This window comes from Eretmochelys imbricata, chromosome 6, assembly GCF_965152235.1.
Source record: "Eretmochelys imbricata isolate rEreImb1 chromosome 6, rEreImb1.hap1, whole genome shotgun sequence".
Taxonomy (NCBI): domain Eukaryota; kingdom Metazoa; phylum Chordata; order Testudines; family Cheloniidae; genus Eretmochelys; species Eretmochelys imbricata.
The window spans coordinates 9,073,497-9,088,268 of NC_135577.1; the positions used below are offsets into that span (position 1 = coordinate 9,073,497).

At 50.5% G+C, this 14,772-nt stretch overlaps 1 protein-coding gene across 3 annotated transcripts; it reads left to right on the plus strand.

Moving 5' to 3' along the window:
- Positions 1-1,728: 1,728 nt before the first annotated feature.
- On the plus strand, positions 1,729-14,384 carry LOC144267016 (uncharacterized). 3 transcript variants are annotated; one of them, XM_077820633.1, is made up of 8 exons: positions 1,729-2,500; positions 2,775-2,887; positions 4,775-6,858; positions 7,727-7,805; positions 9,500-9,707; positions 10,421-10,657; positions 11,571-11,672; positions 12,825-14,384. In XM_077820633.1, the coding sequence occupies exons 3-8, from the start codon at positions 4,937-4,939 to the stop codon at positions 12,881-12,883; spliced, it is 2,607 nt and encodes an 868-aa protein (XP_077676759.1). In that variant the 5' UTR covers positions 1,729-2,500; positions 2,775-2,887; positions 4,775-4,936; the 3' UTR covers positions 12,884-14,384. The 3 variants fall into 3 exon arrangements, with proteins under 3 accessions (XP_077676759.1, XP_077676760.1, XP_077676758.1); XM_077820634.1 differs by having other exon boundaries at positions 1,729-2,259; XM_077820632.1 differs by lacking the exon at positions 1,729-2,500 and having other exon boundaries at positions 2,559-2,887.
- The last annotated feature ends 388 nt before the right edge of the window (positions 14,385-14,772 follow it).

A 14,772-nucleotide genomic window follows, 5' to 3' on the forward strand; every position in this document is an offset into this window, starting at 1 on the left:
GGGTTTGCATTGAAAAACTGGGCGGGAAGGGGAGGGAATGGCTGGAAATTTTGACTTTTTTTTTAAATTTCTTGTGAAAAAAATTGGTATTTTCCAGCCAGTCCTTGTCTTATTATTAATATTTATTGGTATTGCAGTAGGTTTAGAGGCCGTAGGTGTGGTTCAGGGCTAGGCTCACTACAAACACAAAGAGCAGGTGTCTGTCCCAAAGCGTTCACAGTCTGAGTATGTAGTGGAAAATCCTGTCCCCTGTAGGAAAGAACATTCTGGATATTCTAGGAGAAAGGAATGGGGTTCCACAGAGACAAATCAGTTTTCAAGGACCTTTTGGCGGCCTGGCCAGTCCCAACACTGAACAATCAGGCGTTCAGGCCCCCCACCAAATTATGCAATTATCTTAAAAACAAGAAGTGTGGGGTGTTTCTGTGGCCTATGGTTTCTGAGTGTTGAGGCTTCCACACTCAGGTCATGTTTCCAAGCTTTTCTCCCCAATCAGGAGAGCTAGAAACAAGGGCTGCACAAAGGTTTTTGGGGAGATAGGAAGAACTCTGAAGGGAGGCCCCAGAGGAGGGGTGGCTTGGGAGCAAGCCTGTTCTGCGCTCATCCTGCAGTGGTGGCTCCCATCCTGTGGGGCTGGGGCTGTGTCGTGAACGAGGGGCAGCTGGGCAAAACCTGGACAGCACTGTGACCTCCTGTGCCAGGACGCAATGCCACTCGGTTTGGATGCCCTCTCAAATAGGGGCTCTCCGGGGCAAACTAAACCGTCCCTTTCCCCTCCCTGCCACCCCAAGACAGCACTGGTAGAAGCTGATTTTTCCAAAAAGCAGCGTCTCTTGTCATCACGGGATTCCAGGAGCTGGGACTTTGAGGAAAACATCCTATCGTATTGAGAGAGTTGGCCATGCTGCTACTCCAGGCAACAATAGAGGCACTGGGGATAATGTCCCCCTCCCAGCCGTACCTGCTGGTTTCACAGTATCTACATAGGGTGACCATATGTCACTTTTTTGACTGGGACAGTCTGTTTTTTAAGCCTTGTCCTGGCTGTCCCAACTTCTCCGGCAAAAGAGGGCATTTGTCCCATTTGCTCTTGCCAACTTGATCATCAAGAGCAAATGGGACAAATGCCCCTGGTGCCCACAGGGGAGAGGGGTGGAGAAGAGGAGGGACACAGCAAGTGGTGCAGGTGGGGGCGGTGAGGAGTGTGGGTGCGGCCAACGGTGGAAAAAGCCAGGGGACAGGGAGCCTACCCCAGGAGAAATTTCACCCGCCACCCATGCAAGTGGCCATGCCAGCCCCATGCAGGGGTTTGGGCAAGGGGCAGGCAGGGCTCGGGCCAGCCCTGCACTGGGGGAGGGGGAGGACTAGCCCCACACGGTGTCCTATTTTCCCTTTGGGAAATATGGTGTATATTTGCAGGCAGCATGGGTGAAATGTTCACATTTTTACTCTGCAACCACCAGGGCTACAAAACGCCCTTTCTCTTTGCTGGGGGTGACAGGGGGAGTCCCCCGTGATCGCGTGACTCCAGGAGCTGGGGATTCCAGCAAACCCCCCGCAATGGTGCAATGGCGCACACTTTCCCCAAATCGGGAAGCTGAAGGGTTAAAAAGCTTGGAGGAGGCGCCTAAATCTTTCGGTGCCTGGGGAAAGCAGGCCGTGTTTACAGAGGGACGGAAAATGGAGGGACCTTCCTGTGCCAACCCCTCCCCGCCCCCCCCCCCCGGACACCTGGGTCCCTCCGGGGCTGGCTTGGGCGTACGGGGGCGAGTCCCCCTGTGAGCGCAGGAGAAGAAACAGCCGCAGAGGCGGGAAATCGGGGGCTGCAGGGCCGGGCGTGGGGCTCGGAGCCCAACCGGGGCTGGAACCGGAAACACCCCCCCAGCTGAGCCAGGTCCGGGCCGCAGGAGAGCTCCGGGGCAGGGGGCTCAGTCTATGGGGAAGCAAAGCAGGGCGCTGGCTGGAGATGGGGAAATTGTGAATGATGATGGTGCAGCGAAGGCAGAAGGGCTCAATGGGCATTTCTGCTCTGCCCTTGGAAAGACGCTCCAGGGAGTATTGTAATTGTACGGTATGTAGAACTGCCAGGGGTCCCGTTTTGTCCAGTCGAAAAGGGGACCGGACACTCAACGTCCGGTTATCGGTGTAACCGCAGGCAGCCTCTCCCGCAGAGGGTGGCAAGAGCAGCAGCTGCTGCTACCTGGGGGAGCTGCTCAGCTGTTGACGGAGAGAAGTGGTTCCAGCCTCCAGCTGACTGAAGTAGGTTGGATACTGGGGCTGCCCAGAAGGGGATCTTGTCTGCCTTTCCCTCAGCCATTGCCCCTGCCTCAGCCCCTTGCTCCGGGGACCGACCGACCGCCCCCCTGCCCTGCTGCACCCCAGTTGCCCTGGCTCCTTACTCTGGGGACCGACTTTTCTGAGCCAGAGCCCCACTGCTGTGCCCTGATTGGGCAGCCAGGCTTCCTATCAGCTCCTCCCAGCCTGGCTCTGCAGGTGGCAGGTGAGTGGGGGAGGGGGGCAAGCAACGGAGGGGGGGGGAAGGAATGAGGGGGGCAGGCTTGGGGAAGAAGCGGGGCCTCAGGGAAGAGGTGGAATGGGGTCTGGGGAGGGGAAGTAGAAAGTTGGCAACCCTAGCCCCAGACCCTCACTCTGAGGACCGACCCCACCCCCCACACACCCCGCTGTGCCCTGATTGTCCCCACCCCGGCCCCTTGCTCTGGGGACTGTCCTCCACCCCACTGTGCCACGATTGATTTCTCTGACACAACACTCAGCAAAGGTTTGAACAACGGATGCCGTGTGTTAAGAGTCAATGTAGTCCAGAAAAATGAAGATGATCCCTGAGAACCACCTTTATGACAGAACTGTGTACTCTAAGGAATGCCAGGTAACTGATTTGTAAATATAAACATTGTCTGTGATGGGGATGTGGTGTTGGATTATGAACTAAATTCTTTGCATTCTCTCTTCTGGGTGCGTTTTTTATTGTTTGAAAGGTTAAAACAAATTTCAGAATATATTATCTTAATACAGTCGACTTAATATATCAACATGGTAGTGTCTTGTTTTGTTAATCTGGAGAGCAGCTGGTTTCAAATGTAAATTATATTGTTATCTTATAGTTTTCACATCAGTTTGTCACTGCTTAATAATACTCTACCAAACATGAAAAACGGTGACACCGTAAGCATGCAGTCTTAGAATCATAGAATCACAGAATATCAGGGTTGGAAGGGACCCCTGAAGGTCATCTAGTCCAACCCCCTGCTCGAAGCAGGACCAATTCCCAGTTAAATCATCCCAGCCAGGGCTTTGTCAAGCCTGACCTTAAAAACTTCCAAGGAAGGAGATTCCACCACCTCCCTAGGCAACGCATTCCAGTGTTTCACCACCCTCTTAGTGAAAAAGTTTTTCCTAATATCCAATCTAAACCTCCCCCACTGCAACTTGAGACCATTACTCCTCGTTCTGTCATCTGCTACCATTGAGAACAGTCTAGAGCCATCCTCTTTGGAACCCCCTTTCAGGTAGTTGAAAGCAGCTATCAAATCCCCCCTCATTCTTCTCTTCCGCAGACTAAACAATCCCAGCTCCCTCAGCCTCTCCTCATAAGTCATGTGTTCTAGACCCCTAATCATTTTTGTTGCCCTTCGCTGGACTCTCTCCAATTTATCCACATCCTTCTTGTAGTGTGGGGCCCAAAACTGGACACAGTACTCCAGATGAGGCCTCACCAATGTCGAATAGAGGGGGACGATCACGTCCCTCGATCTGCTCGCTATGCCCCTACTTATACATCCCAAAATGCCATTGGCCTTCTTGGCAACAAGGGCACACTGTTGACTCATATCCAGCTTCTCGTCCACTGTCACCCCTAGGTCCTTTTCCGCAGAACTGCTGCCTAGCCATTCGGTCCCTAGTCTGTAGCGGTGCATTGGATTCTTCCGTCCTAAGTGCAGGACCCTGCACTTATCCTTATTGAACCTCATCAGATTTCTTTTGGCCCAATCCTCCAATTTGTCTAGGTCCTTCTGTATCCTATCCCTCCCCTCCAGCGTATCTACTACTCCTCCCAGTTTAGTATCGTCCGCAAATTTGCTGAGAGTGCAATCCACACCATCCTCCAGATCATTTATGAAGATATTGAACAAAACCGGCCCCAGGACCGACCCCTGGGGCACTCCACTTGACACCGGCTGCCAACTAGACATGGAGCCATTGATCACTACCCGTTGAGCCCGACAATCTAGCCAGCTTTCTACCCACCTTATAGTGCATTCATCCAGCCCATACTTTCTTAACTTGCTGACAAGAATACTGTGGGACTCTTAGGTTTGATGTGCTAGCTGCACCAGTTAGTGCTGTTCCTAGAATGGTGCTCATAGAATCATATGAAGATTAGGGTTGGAAGGGACCGCGGGAGGTCATCTAGTCCAACCGCCTGCTCAAAGCAAGACCAACACCAACTAAATCATCCCAGCCAGGATGCAAATATGCAGAGATGTCCTTGCAGAAACTGGTCAGAACATCTCTGTTAACTTTAGCTCCACTGAAAAATAGCTTATGACAAAATATAGAGGATGATATAATATAATAGTCCTGTATTAAGGGGACCTGGGCAGTCTCTGGTCAGAAGTATTGACCAGACTCCAAAAGTCCAGGTACTGCAATTTTCTATCTTCTTCTAGTGTCCTGTAACAAATAATACCTGAAATTAGAATATATATCTGTCAGAACAACATATTTGATTGACTCTTGGAATTAACTTTTTTAGTGCGCAACCACAAGCAGAGGGGAGCAACTGGCCTTCAAAGAGTTAAGTGCCTAGCCAGCAGGCTTCAGCGGTCAGCTATGTAGTTAACATCGCGGCATCCTCAGTCGACGCTCTTTTATCTGGTGGCTAAACTGTGCTGCAGTCAGACTAGTGCGAGGTGAAATGGCAGCACCCGAAAAGAGAAAGATTCGAAGGCTGTGCTCTTTTAAAGACAAGTGGTTGCAACTCCCAGCATATCGGAATTGGCTTATGAAAGCAAGTGAAGACTCGGGGTATTGTTCTATTTGTCGTGTTCAATTCACGGTTAAGTTTGATTCTGTAAAAGCTATCAAGCATCATGCGGAGACACCGGGTCACAAAATCAAAGTACGAGCACAGGTACGGTCTAGTACTATGGATAAATTCTTCGTAAAGGCTGATGCCTCTGAAGAAGAACACACGTGCGCAGCTGAATTGCTTCTAACATATCATGGAGTTAAACACCAGCACAGCTACCGTTCTCAAGATTGCGGAAGTACACTGTACCGCTCCATTTTCACTGATTCCAAGATAGCTTCCAAAATTCACTGCAGAAGGACAAAAGTGGAGGTTTTGATCGAGAAAGTACTAGCCCCCCATTCATTGAAATTGGCTGTGCAAGACATTGGATCAACATCGTTCTCAATAGCGATGGATGCTTCTAATAAAGGGAACACAAAATTATTCCCAGTTGCCGTCCGCTACTTTAATAAAGATAAGGGAAGCTGCATGTGTATCATAGACTTTTTTGAGGATGCAGGAGAAACATCAGAGGCAATCGCAAACAACTTAAAAAGTTGTCTTCAAAATGCCGGTCTGATACATAATCGAATTGTGGCATATGGAGCAGACAATGCATCTGTTAATTTTGGAAAACACAAGTCTGTTTTCGTGCACCTAAAACGAATGTTGGATTTACCAAACCTTGTGCCAGGCCATTGCAGTGCTCACATACTACACAATACGGCGAAACATGGCTTGAAAATGCTCTCTTATGATGTAGAGCACTTGGTCATCAACGTTTTCAGTGAATTCTCGTCCAGTGAAAAGAATATTAGTGAACTTAAAGAGTTCTTTGACTTCATGGGGACAGAATATTCAGAAATCTTACCCCATATAGCTACACGTTTTCTGACCCTTTTCACTGCAGTAGACAGGTTACTGAAGAATTGGCCAGCACTCAAATCTTACTTTGTGAGCAAAGGAGAGGAAAATGTGTGCCGTGCAATATGGGCCTTCCTTTCTGAGCAAGAGCATGCAGTGTCCAACGATGAAACTCTTACGCTTCCCGAGCTGTACATCTATTTCGTGCACAACATTATGAGCCAATTTAACAACACCATAAGGGTTCTTGAGAGTGATTACGTTCAGGTAACTGAACTGTATACTAAATTCAACAAGCTGAGGAGAGAGATTCAGAATCGACAAGAAAGAGGATTCTATGGGTACAAGGTGACACAATTCTTGAAGAAACTACCACCTAACAAGCAGAATAAATTTGTTGGAGATGCCCAACGGGCTTACACACGTATGGTACAGTACCTGGAAAAGTGGTTTGATTTCAGTGAAAACTCTTTCTATAAGTTGTGTGCGCCCCTCAATCTGGACAGACCTCTTGAGCTAGACGAACTGTGTGCTTTGACGACAAGCTTGGGCATTCAAGTGGACGGAGATGAACTATTTACAGAAATGTGTACGTTGAATGATGTGCTACCGACCCTAAAGAATTTGACAAATTCTGCTGAATCGACACTGCGTCGGCAGTCACAAGAGCCCCACAATGTCTCCGAGGTGTGGGTAGAATTCTTTAAGCGCTGCGAGGCCCCGAACTTACTTAAAATTGTGCAGCACGTGCTTGCTACCCCACCCAGCAACACATTTGTGGAAGGCATTTTCAGGGTTATGAAGAACTTGCGGACCGACAAAAGGAATCGGCTCCAAGTGGACGTGGCAAAAGCTAAGCTATTTGTGCACTTCAACTATCAAATGACCTGTGCCGAGTTTGCTGGATTTTTGAAGACGGAAGCGGCTAAGGAGCTTGTGGGAGCGGCAAGAAAATATCAGAAGTATAAATTTAAATAGGTTTTAAATTGCTATTCTCATGAAAGTTCTTTGGGGTGTACTAGGGAGTTCCTTGCACTGTTTTTGTTTTTTAATGTCTCGTGAAGTATAAAGAAGATATAAAGGTTGTATGAAATGATTATACAGCATCTGGTGATGTCCAAAAATGTTCAACTTGGCACCTAACCGTATATTAAAGCACACGCAGAAAAGCAACCTGGTTTTCAGAGGTTTTGTGGGTGCTCAGCACCACTGAAAACCTACTTAGCTTTTTAAAAGTGTTCAATTGAGGCGCCTAATTTTAGACGGTGAGGTTTGAAAGGTTTTGCGTACGTCCTTTAGACTTGATAAGTGATTAGGTTCCAATAGAACAGAATGGGTAAACGTATAATGTTTTTTTGTTATGCCTGGAAACATTTACGTCTACCTTGGGTTTATGCAAATACTATTGCACAGATCAGATCAAAGAATAAAATCTCACCATCATTTTCCTGTGTACTATATTACCAAATTTCATTATAGGTCAGTGGGGAGATTAAGGTCATGTCCACACTTGAGATGTTACAGTGGCACAGCTGTACCAATGCAAGATATAAGATCTCTTGTGTAGCCGCTCTGTGCTGATGGGAGAGAGCTCTCCCGCCAACATAAAGCACTCTACCACTCGTGCCAGTGAAACTTATGTCACTCGGGGGGGTGTTTTTTTTCCACACCCTTGAGCAACATAAGTTTTGCTGACATACGTGGTAGTGTAGTGTAGCCTTAGTGAAATCAGGAAAAGCTCAGTACAGTGGGACATTGAAGAGAGAGAATGGGAAAGGGGAGTGTTAAAAGGCTCTGCGGGTGCTAACTATGCTTTTTTTTCTGAGCCAGAGCCCAGCCGCTGTCCCCCGATTGGGCAGACAGGCAGGCTCCACATGAGCTTCTCCCAGCCCAGCTCTGCGGGTGGCAGGTGAGTCCCGGGGGGTGGAGGGGCAGAGTGAGTGATGGAGGGTGGGAGGGGGAGAGGAGCAAGGGGGAAGAGGCGGGGTAGGGGGCGGAGCCTCATGGAAGAGGTGGAGCATCGGGTGTGGGGCAGGGGTGTCCGGTTTTTAACAGTTGGAAAGTTGGCAACCCTGATCGTATGACAATGCTGGAATACTTTCTAGACTTTTAGTAACCAAGGAGGACGTTAAAAAAAAAATGAGTAGGAATAAACTTTTAAAAGTCAGCAGGCCCAGATATCTTACACTCAGAAGTCCTGAAACAGGTGAGTGAGGAGATCTGTGGCCTGCTGCTGTTCATTTTTAATACGTCTTGGAATACTGGGGAAAACCCAGAAGACTGCAAGAGAGCTAATGTCCTGCCAATATTTAAAAAGGGCAAGTTGGACAACCTGGGTTACCCTGACGTCAATCCTAGGCAGAATAATGGAATGGAAAATAATGTCAGATAAAGCATTAAAGGACGGGATTATAGCTAAGGCAAGTCATCATGGTTTTTTAATTGAAAATGGGTCTTGTCAGATCTGATTTCATTCTTTAATGAGGTGGCAAGTTTGGTTAAAAAAGCTAACTGCGTAGATGTAATAGACGTAGACTTCGGTAAGAGGTATTTGATTTTGTGACGTCCAACGTTCTGACGTAAAATTCAGTCTATACCATATCCGTAAATTACACACTAAGTGGATTAAAAACTGGCTGACTGATAGATCTCAGTCATTAATGGAGAATCCTTACTGAATGACGGTGTTCCTCGTGGGGTTCTGCAGGCATTGGTCCAGCGCTTTCATTTCATTAATGATCTGGAAGTAAATACAAAATCACGGCTGACAAAATATGCAGGTGTCCCAAAGATTGGTGAGTGATAAATAATGAGGACAGAATAGTTATACAGAGCGACCTGGATTTCAATCGAGCCAAATGCAAAGTTATACATCTAGGAACAAGGAAGGCAGGCCTTGCCCCAGAATGAGGAACTGTATCCTGGAAAGCAGTGCCTTGGAAAAGGATTTATGGGTCAGTGGATGAGCAACTCAACAAGAGCTCCCAGTGTGATGCTGTGGCAAAAAGGGTTTATGCGACCCTTGGATGTTTCACCTGTGTATATGGCATTGGTGAGACTGATACTGGGATGTTGCAGCCAGTTCTGGTGTCAGTGTTTTTAAAAAGGGTATTGAAAAAATTGGAGAGGGTGCAGAGAAGAGCTCCAAAAATGATTTAATGGCTGCAAAAAATGCCGTTGAGTGAGAGGTTAGGGCTTGCCTAGACGTAAATAATCCAGAATAAGGTGGTATACGTGGGGGATGTGTGGGTGAACATAAAACGGATTAACTATTGATTAAGTCTACGTGTGGACACTCTTATTCTAGAGTTAGCTCAATCCATTTGTGTCCGGGGTTGGGATAGCAGGATGGCTGCAGATCGGGAATGAGGGGCATGGGCAGAGCTGTGTCTGGGGGAAGCTTTGATAGACACAGACTGGCTCAAGCCAGGACTATTGGGCTCTCTCTCCCATGAGCCCCTGCAGCGCCCCCTGCTGGCCCTGGGGTCTGTGTCCCCTCCATATCTCAGTGGGATATTCCCTGCCATCTCCCCTCTCAGACCCAACTCTTCCTAGAGGGTGCCAAGCTCCAGCTCCACGTTGACATGTTTGGCCCTTTCCCAGGTCGTGGTGGGTGTGAACGTCAAGGAAGAGAACTCAGAGAAGATGGCATCCTCTGGGGCATTATGGGAATATCCTGGCTTCCAGCTGAAATGGCTGCAGCCCCATCCTGAGTGTGTATCCCAGGATGCAGGACAGGGTGAACCTCCAGGACCCCAGAACAATGCACCACATGTCCCCAGAGAGGCGCCCCAGCCCCTCCAGGAAATAGGTATGGGGCAGAATGCGGGGGGCTGACAAGGGACAGGGAGGGGAGTGACCAGAGTTGGGCATATGGAGGGCACAGGCCGGTTCGGGCAGGCCGCAATGCTGTGGCCACATTGTGGACAATTCAGTGCTCTGCTGGTGTCAGTACAGGGAGGGGATGTAACTGATCAGCCCCATGCCCCACCCCTGAGCAGGGAGTCTCCTCCTTTGGCTGAGTTATAGCAGCACCCCCAACAGGATCAGGGCCCCGTCATGTTAGGCACGGCACAGACACACAGTGACTGGGGACCTTGTTGTGCCAGGCATTGCATGGACACATACGACCAAGATTGGGGCCCCGTCTTGCCAGGCACTGCACAGACACAGTCCCTGCCCTGAAAAATTCATGTCTAAACAGACAAAAGTTGGGAGGGGAAACAGAGGCGCAGTGACATACCCAGGGTCACACAGCAGCTCCATGGTGGTGGAGCCAGGAATTGAATCCAGGCGTCCTGAGTCCCACCCCACTACCGGCCCGTTATCCCAGGCTGCATCTGCATCTGCCCTGCCTTCCCTCCCAACTACCCCTATGTGGCCCCATCCTCTCACAGCCCCTCCTTGTCCCCAGCCACCCTGGATTCTGCCCTCGCTGCAGAGTGGAGTCCTGGGCGCCGGGGCCGTCGCTCGCCCTCGTCAGCCTCCAGCTGAGCCATACCCAGCTCTGTTTCCTTCCGTCAGCATTTCCAGCGCTGCTGCCTGAGCTCAACTCCTCTCCCCCACCCGCGACGGAGGAGGGGCAAGGGTCCCTGGAGCAGCCAGCACTGAGAGGAGAGTCCCGGGCACTGCAGGGGCCGGTGCAGTTTGAGGACGTGGCTGTGACCTTCACGGAGGCGGAGTGGGAGCTGCTGGATGAGGAGCAGAGGGAGCTGTACAGGGACGTCATGCTGGAGAACTATTGGAGCCTCCAGTCGCTCGGTAAGGGGCTGTGTGTCTCGGGGGAAGGTCTGGGCCAGCTCCTGGTGCCTGGGATTCGGCCCCGGAAAGCCAGCAGCCCAGGGAGAATCTGAAGGAGCTCGGTATGTTTTAGTTTGTCCCAGAGGAGTTAAGAGGTGATGTGATCCTAGCCTGTAAGCACCCACACAGGGAGGGGACTGCTGGGAAGAGAGGGCTCTTTAACATCCAGACAAAGGCAGGGTCTGACTGGGAGCAGATGGGAGATGAATTCTGGCTGGGAATTGGGGACCAGTGTTTATCTGGGAGGGGAATGAACATTGGGAGAGCTCCCTCAGGACAGGGTGGATTCTCCCTCACTGGGAGTCTGTCAGTGGAGATGGGGCGTCTCTGTCCCAAAGCCCCGCTCCAGCTCAGCCAGGAGTTTACTGAGCCAGAGGCAGGAATCGCTGGGAGAGATTCTCTGGCTGGGTTAGGCAGGAGGCCGGGCTGGATGAGCACATTCTTTGATTCCCTTTATTTCTATGGGGTCAGCCCCCTGGTGCCTAGTGTGCAGCGCCTGTCACAGAGACGCTGTCACTTCCTATCTAAAAGGAGATCCAGGAATGGACCTGCCTGGTGTAAATCCCTTCCTGGGGGCTGCCACATCTGCCTGTCCTTGTTCTTGGGGATGGGCTCTGGTACCGGCCCTTGGCCAGGCTGCCGTCGGGGTAGGGGAGAAAGGAGGCACTACCCTGCCCACTCCCTGCTGCCGCTACACACCCACAGCCTCCCTGAGAACATGGCTTCCCTGATCTCAGGCTCTCCAGCAGGGGTCACCCTTCCCACCATTTCCAGTGGGTCCCAGACATCGCTTCCCTCCCATGGGGATCACACCTCCCCCTGTGCCGAGAACCCCACCCATGTCACCTCTGTCCTTTCTCTCCCCCACGCACAGGGTTCCACATTCCCAAGCCAGATGTAATCTCCTGCATGGAGCAAGGGCAGGCGCCATGGGTCCCGGATCCCCTGCCCACCCCTAAAAGGTGCCACAGTACAGGTAAGAAACATTGGATCAACTCGGACCCACCATAATCCCGAACACAGAACTGGGATGCAGCTCTCCCACTCGTATTCTGTTCCCAGCTGGTCCCTCCAGAGAGACCGTCATGTCCCCAGCTGCCGTTCCGTAGCTAGCAGCGCCAGCCCCTCTGCCAAGGGGTGTTGTAACTAGATCAGGGTGACATTTTTTGGACAAATACAATTTTCACTAAAAAATGTATTTTTTGTGGCTCCGAAACTATTCCTGAATTTGGGTTGAATTCAATTAGAAGTTTCAGCTGGAAAAAAAACCATGGGAAACACTTGAAAAAAAAAAAAACAACCTCTCAAGGTTTTGAGGTGACCATTTTGAAATGTTTCGTTTCTACTTTTCTGAAGTTTGTCCAATTAAAAAAAAGAAAAGGGTGAAAAACACCCAAAAACAACTGAATTGAAACAAAACACTTTTTAAAAAGATCAGTGTTATGCCAGCCAAAAGGTTTCTGTAGATCTGAAACCAAATTTTTTCAAGTTCTCCAGTTTGTTCAAAAAATTTGGAAAAAAAAAAGCAGTTTTGGTTCAAAACTAACACACACTTTTTTGTGGGGGGGATTTTTTGGTTGAGCCTGTGAACTACAAAATCAGTTATTCACTCAGCTCTAATTATAGTCTAACAGCTTTGGTTCCACGGTTGGGCAGGCAAATTTGCAGGAAAATTTTTCTACACAGTTTGGAGAGTATCGGGGACTGTCTGAGCACAAAGCCAGGAAGCAGCTACTCGATGGGGATTTCTAAGCTGTGTCTAACAGCTCAATCTCTGTCCCCCACAAAAATGGCGTGCCACATCCCCTTCAAATTATTATAGTATGGTTAACTTCAGATCAGGGCCCCACTGTGCCCGGGTGCTGCATAGACATACAGTGCCTGAGATCGGGGCCCCATTGCACTGGGCGCTGCCCAGACACACAGTGAGAGACAGTCCCTGTCACAGAGTTTACCCTCTAAATAGACAATACAAAAGGAAGGATTATTTTGGTTGTTTTACAGGTGGGGAACTGAGCCTCAGAGAGAGAGTCAGTGCCCTGGCTCACTAGGTGCATTAAAAGAAAGTAACTTGTGCTGGAGCTAATTTACTTATTATTGTGATATTTTGCATGCGGTGTCATTGCAGGGCCCTGTCACTCCAGACATTGCACAGATACTGGACCAGAAGGCAAAGCGCTGCCCTAAGAACTGCAGTCTAAAAATACCACTACAGGAATGGTGCCGGGGGGAAGGGTTGGAATGGCATCAAATATATTGGTCTAGCAGCTGTAATTCCCGAATGCCCCATTCCATGTTTTTTCCATTGGTTTAGGGCAATCCAGGCTGTTTGGCTGAGTCCAGAGGGCTCAGGGGTTTATGTGTGATTGACCCAAGTAGAATGGAAGGTCAAATAAGGGACAGGAGTGGGTTTCTCTGGCCCACTGAGAAGATCCAAGTTGTGCTCCCCTTCCCTGATGAGTCCTGCCCCTGCTCTGATAGCCGGGTATAAAATGGCTGGATTTCACTCCAAAACTATGACTTCCACCCTGGGCGCTTCAGTTCAGTCTTCTTCGTAGGCAGCCGAAAGGGGATTTCTTTTTATACTATATTCTCCCAGCATGCTTTGCCACGGACAAGGCTGTTTAGATGGCTGTCATGGTGGATTGTATTTCCCAGCATGCCTTGTCACAGGTAGGGCTCGTAAAATGGCTGCCATGGTGGATGAAGCTTCCCTGAATGCCTTGCCACAGGCAAGACTACAAAGATGGCCATTATAATGGTGGAAGGTTCCTAGGATAGGGCCGAGTTAGACAGCCCCTCACGGCTGGCTTTCTTGTGTTCCAGCCAGCGTCAGGGCCACGAGAGGTGGCAAGGAGCTGAGGTGGTGGCAGTAGGAAGCTCCCGAGAGGGTGGCGCTGCCCCATGTCCCCTCCCCACAGCCGCTGAGCCCATGGGAGCAGTGCCACCGCTGCCCCAAATGCGGTAAAAGCTTCCTCCCCACCTCGGCCCTGCAGATGCATCTGAGGAACCGTTCTGTAGAGAGGCCATGCCCGTGCAGTTCCTGCAGGCTGCAGTTCAGCCAGGGTTACAATCTGATCAAGCACCAGGCCCCGCACATGGGGGGAGCACCCCTACTGGTGCCCTGACTGCAGCTGGTTTCGCTGTCAGAGCAACTCCATCATGCACCGCTGCATGGCCCATGCCTGCACCGAGACCGCCAAGAGCGTCACCGGAAGCTCCAATTTTCTCAAGCGCGGGGCCCGCACGGCCGGCCGGCCGGCCGCATCTTTGCCACCAATGTGGGAAGAGCTTCGTCTCCAGGTCCCACCTGCAGGTGCGCCGCCTCAGCCACAGCGGGGCGAGGCCCAACAAGTGCCCCCAGTGTGGGAAAAGCTTCACCCGAGCTCTCTCCAAGCTCATCGGGCATCAGCGCATGCACACGGGCGAGCGCCCCTTCACATACCACGAGCGTGGGAGGGGCTTCAGCCAGAACTCGCACCTCGCCCAGCACAGGAGAGTCCACGTGTCCTGATGGCCCAGGTGGTGCGTGGGACGGCACTCATTGCTCACAGACATCAGACATGGTTTAGAAGAAGAACAAACACACAACCCTGGCAAACTGAAATGGGCAGCTCTGTGCTGCGTGGGTCTGCCCGTGAGCCTGCCCTTCAAAGTGAAAATAAAATAAAGCATCATTTTAAAGAAATATTCCATGGGCAGCACTGACTTCAGATACTGGAGGGTAGGTGGGTGCTAGGGCTCCTGGGTGGTAGGGAGGGGTTGGGGAAGCCAGAAGGTAGGTGGGTGCTAAGTAGGGGGGATTGGATGGATACAGGGTGCTTGTGGGAGAGCTGGTGGCTACTTGGAGATAGATGGCGTTGGGGGAGGGTTGAGAGGTGCTGGGGGAGTAGTTGCGTGCTTTCATAGGTGGATAGTTTTGGGGGGGTCCTGTTGGGCAGACTCTTGGATGTTAGGAGTCTCCAGGGGTGCTGGAGGGAGTGTTAAGGGGGTACCTGGGGAGGGGAGAAGTAGAGGTGCTGAGGTTGTTGTGGGTGGGGGTATGGACGAAGGTTGAAGGAGCTCTTTGAGGGTTA

Bases quoted from the DNA above. Each gene is read 5' to 3' on its own strand.
- LOC144267016 (XM_077820633.1), top strand. From the start codon at position 4,937: ATGGCAGCACCCGAAAAGAGAAAGATTCGAAGGCTGTGCTCTTTTAAA. The intron at 6,859-7,726 runs GTATAAATTTAA...TTTCTGAGCCAG, and splicing joins GCGGCAAGAAAATATCAGAA to AGCCCAGCCGCTGTCCCCCG. The intron at 7,806-9,499 runs GTGAGTCCCGGG...GCCCTTTCCCAG, and splicing joins CCCAGCTCTGCGGGTGGCAG to GTCGTGGTGGGTGTGAACGT.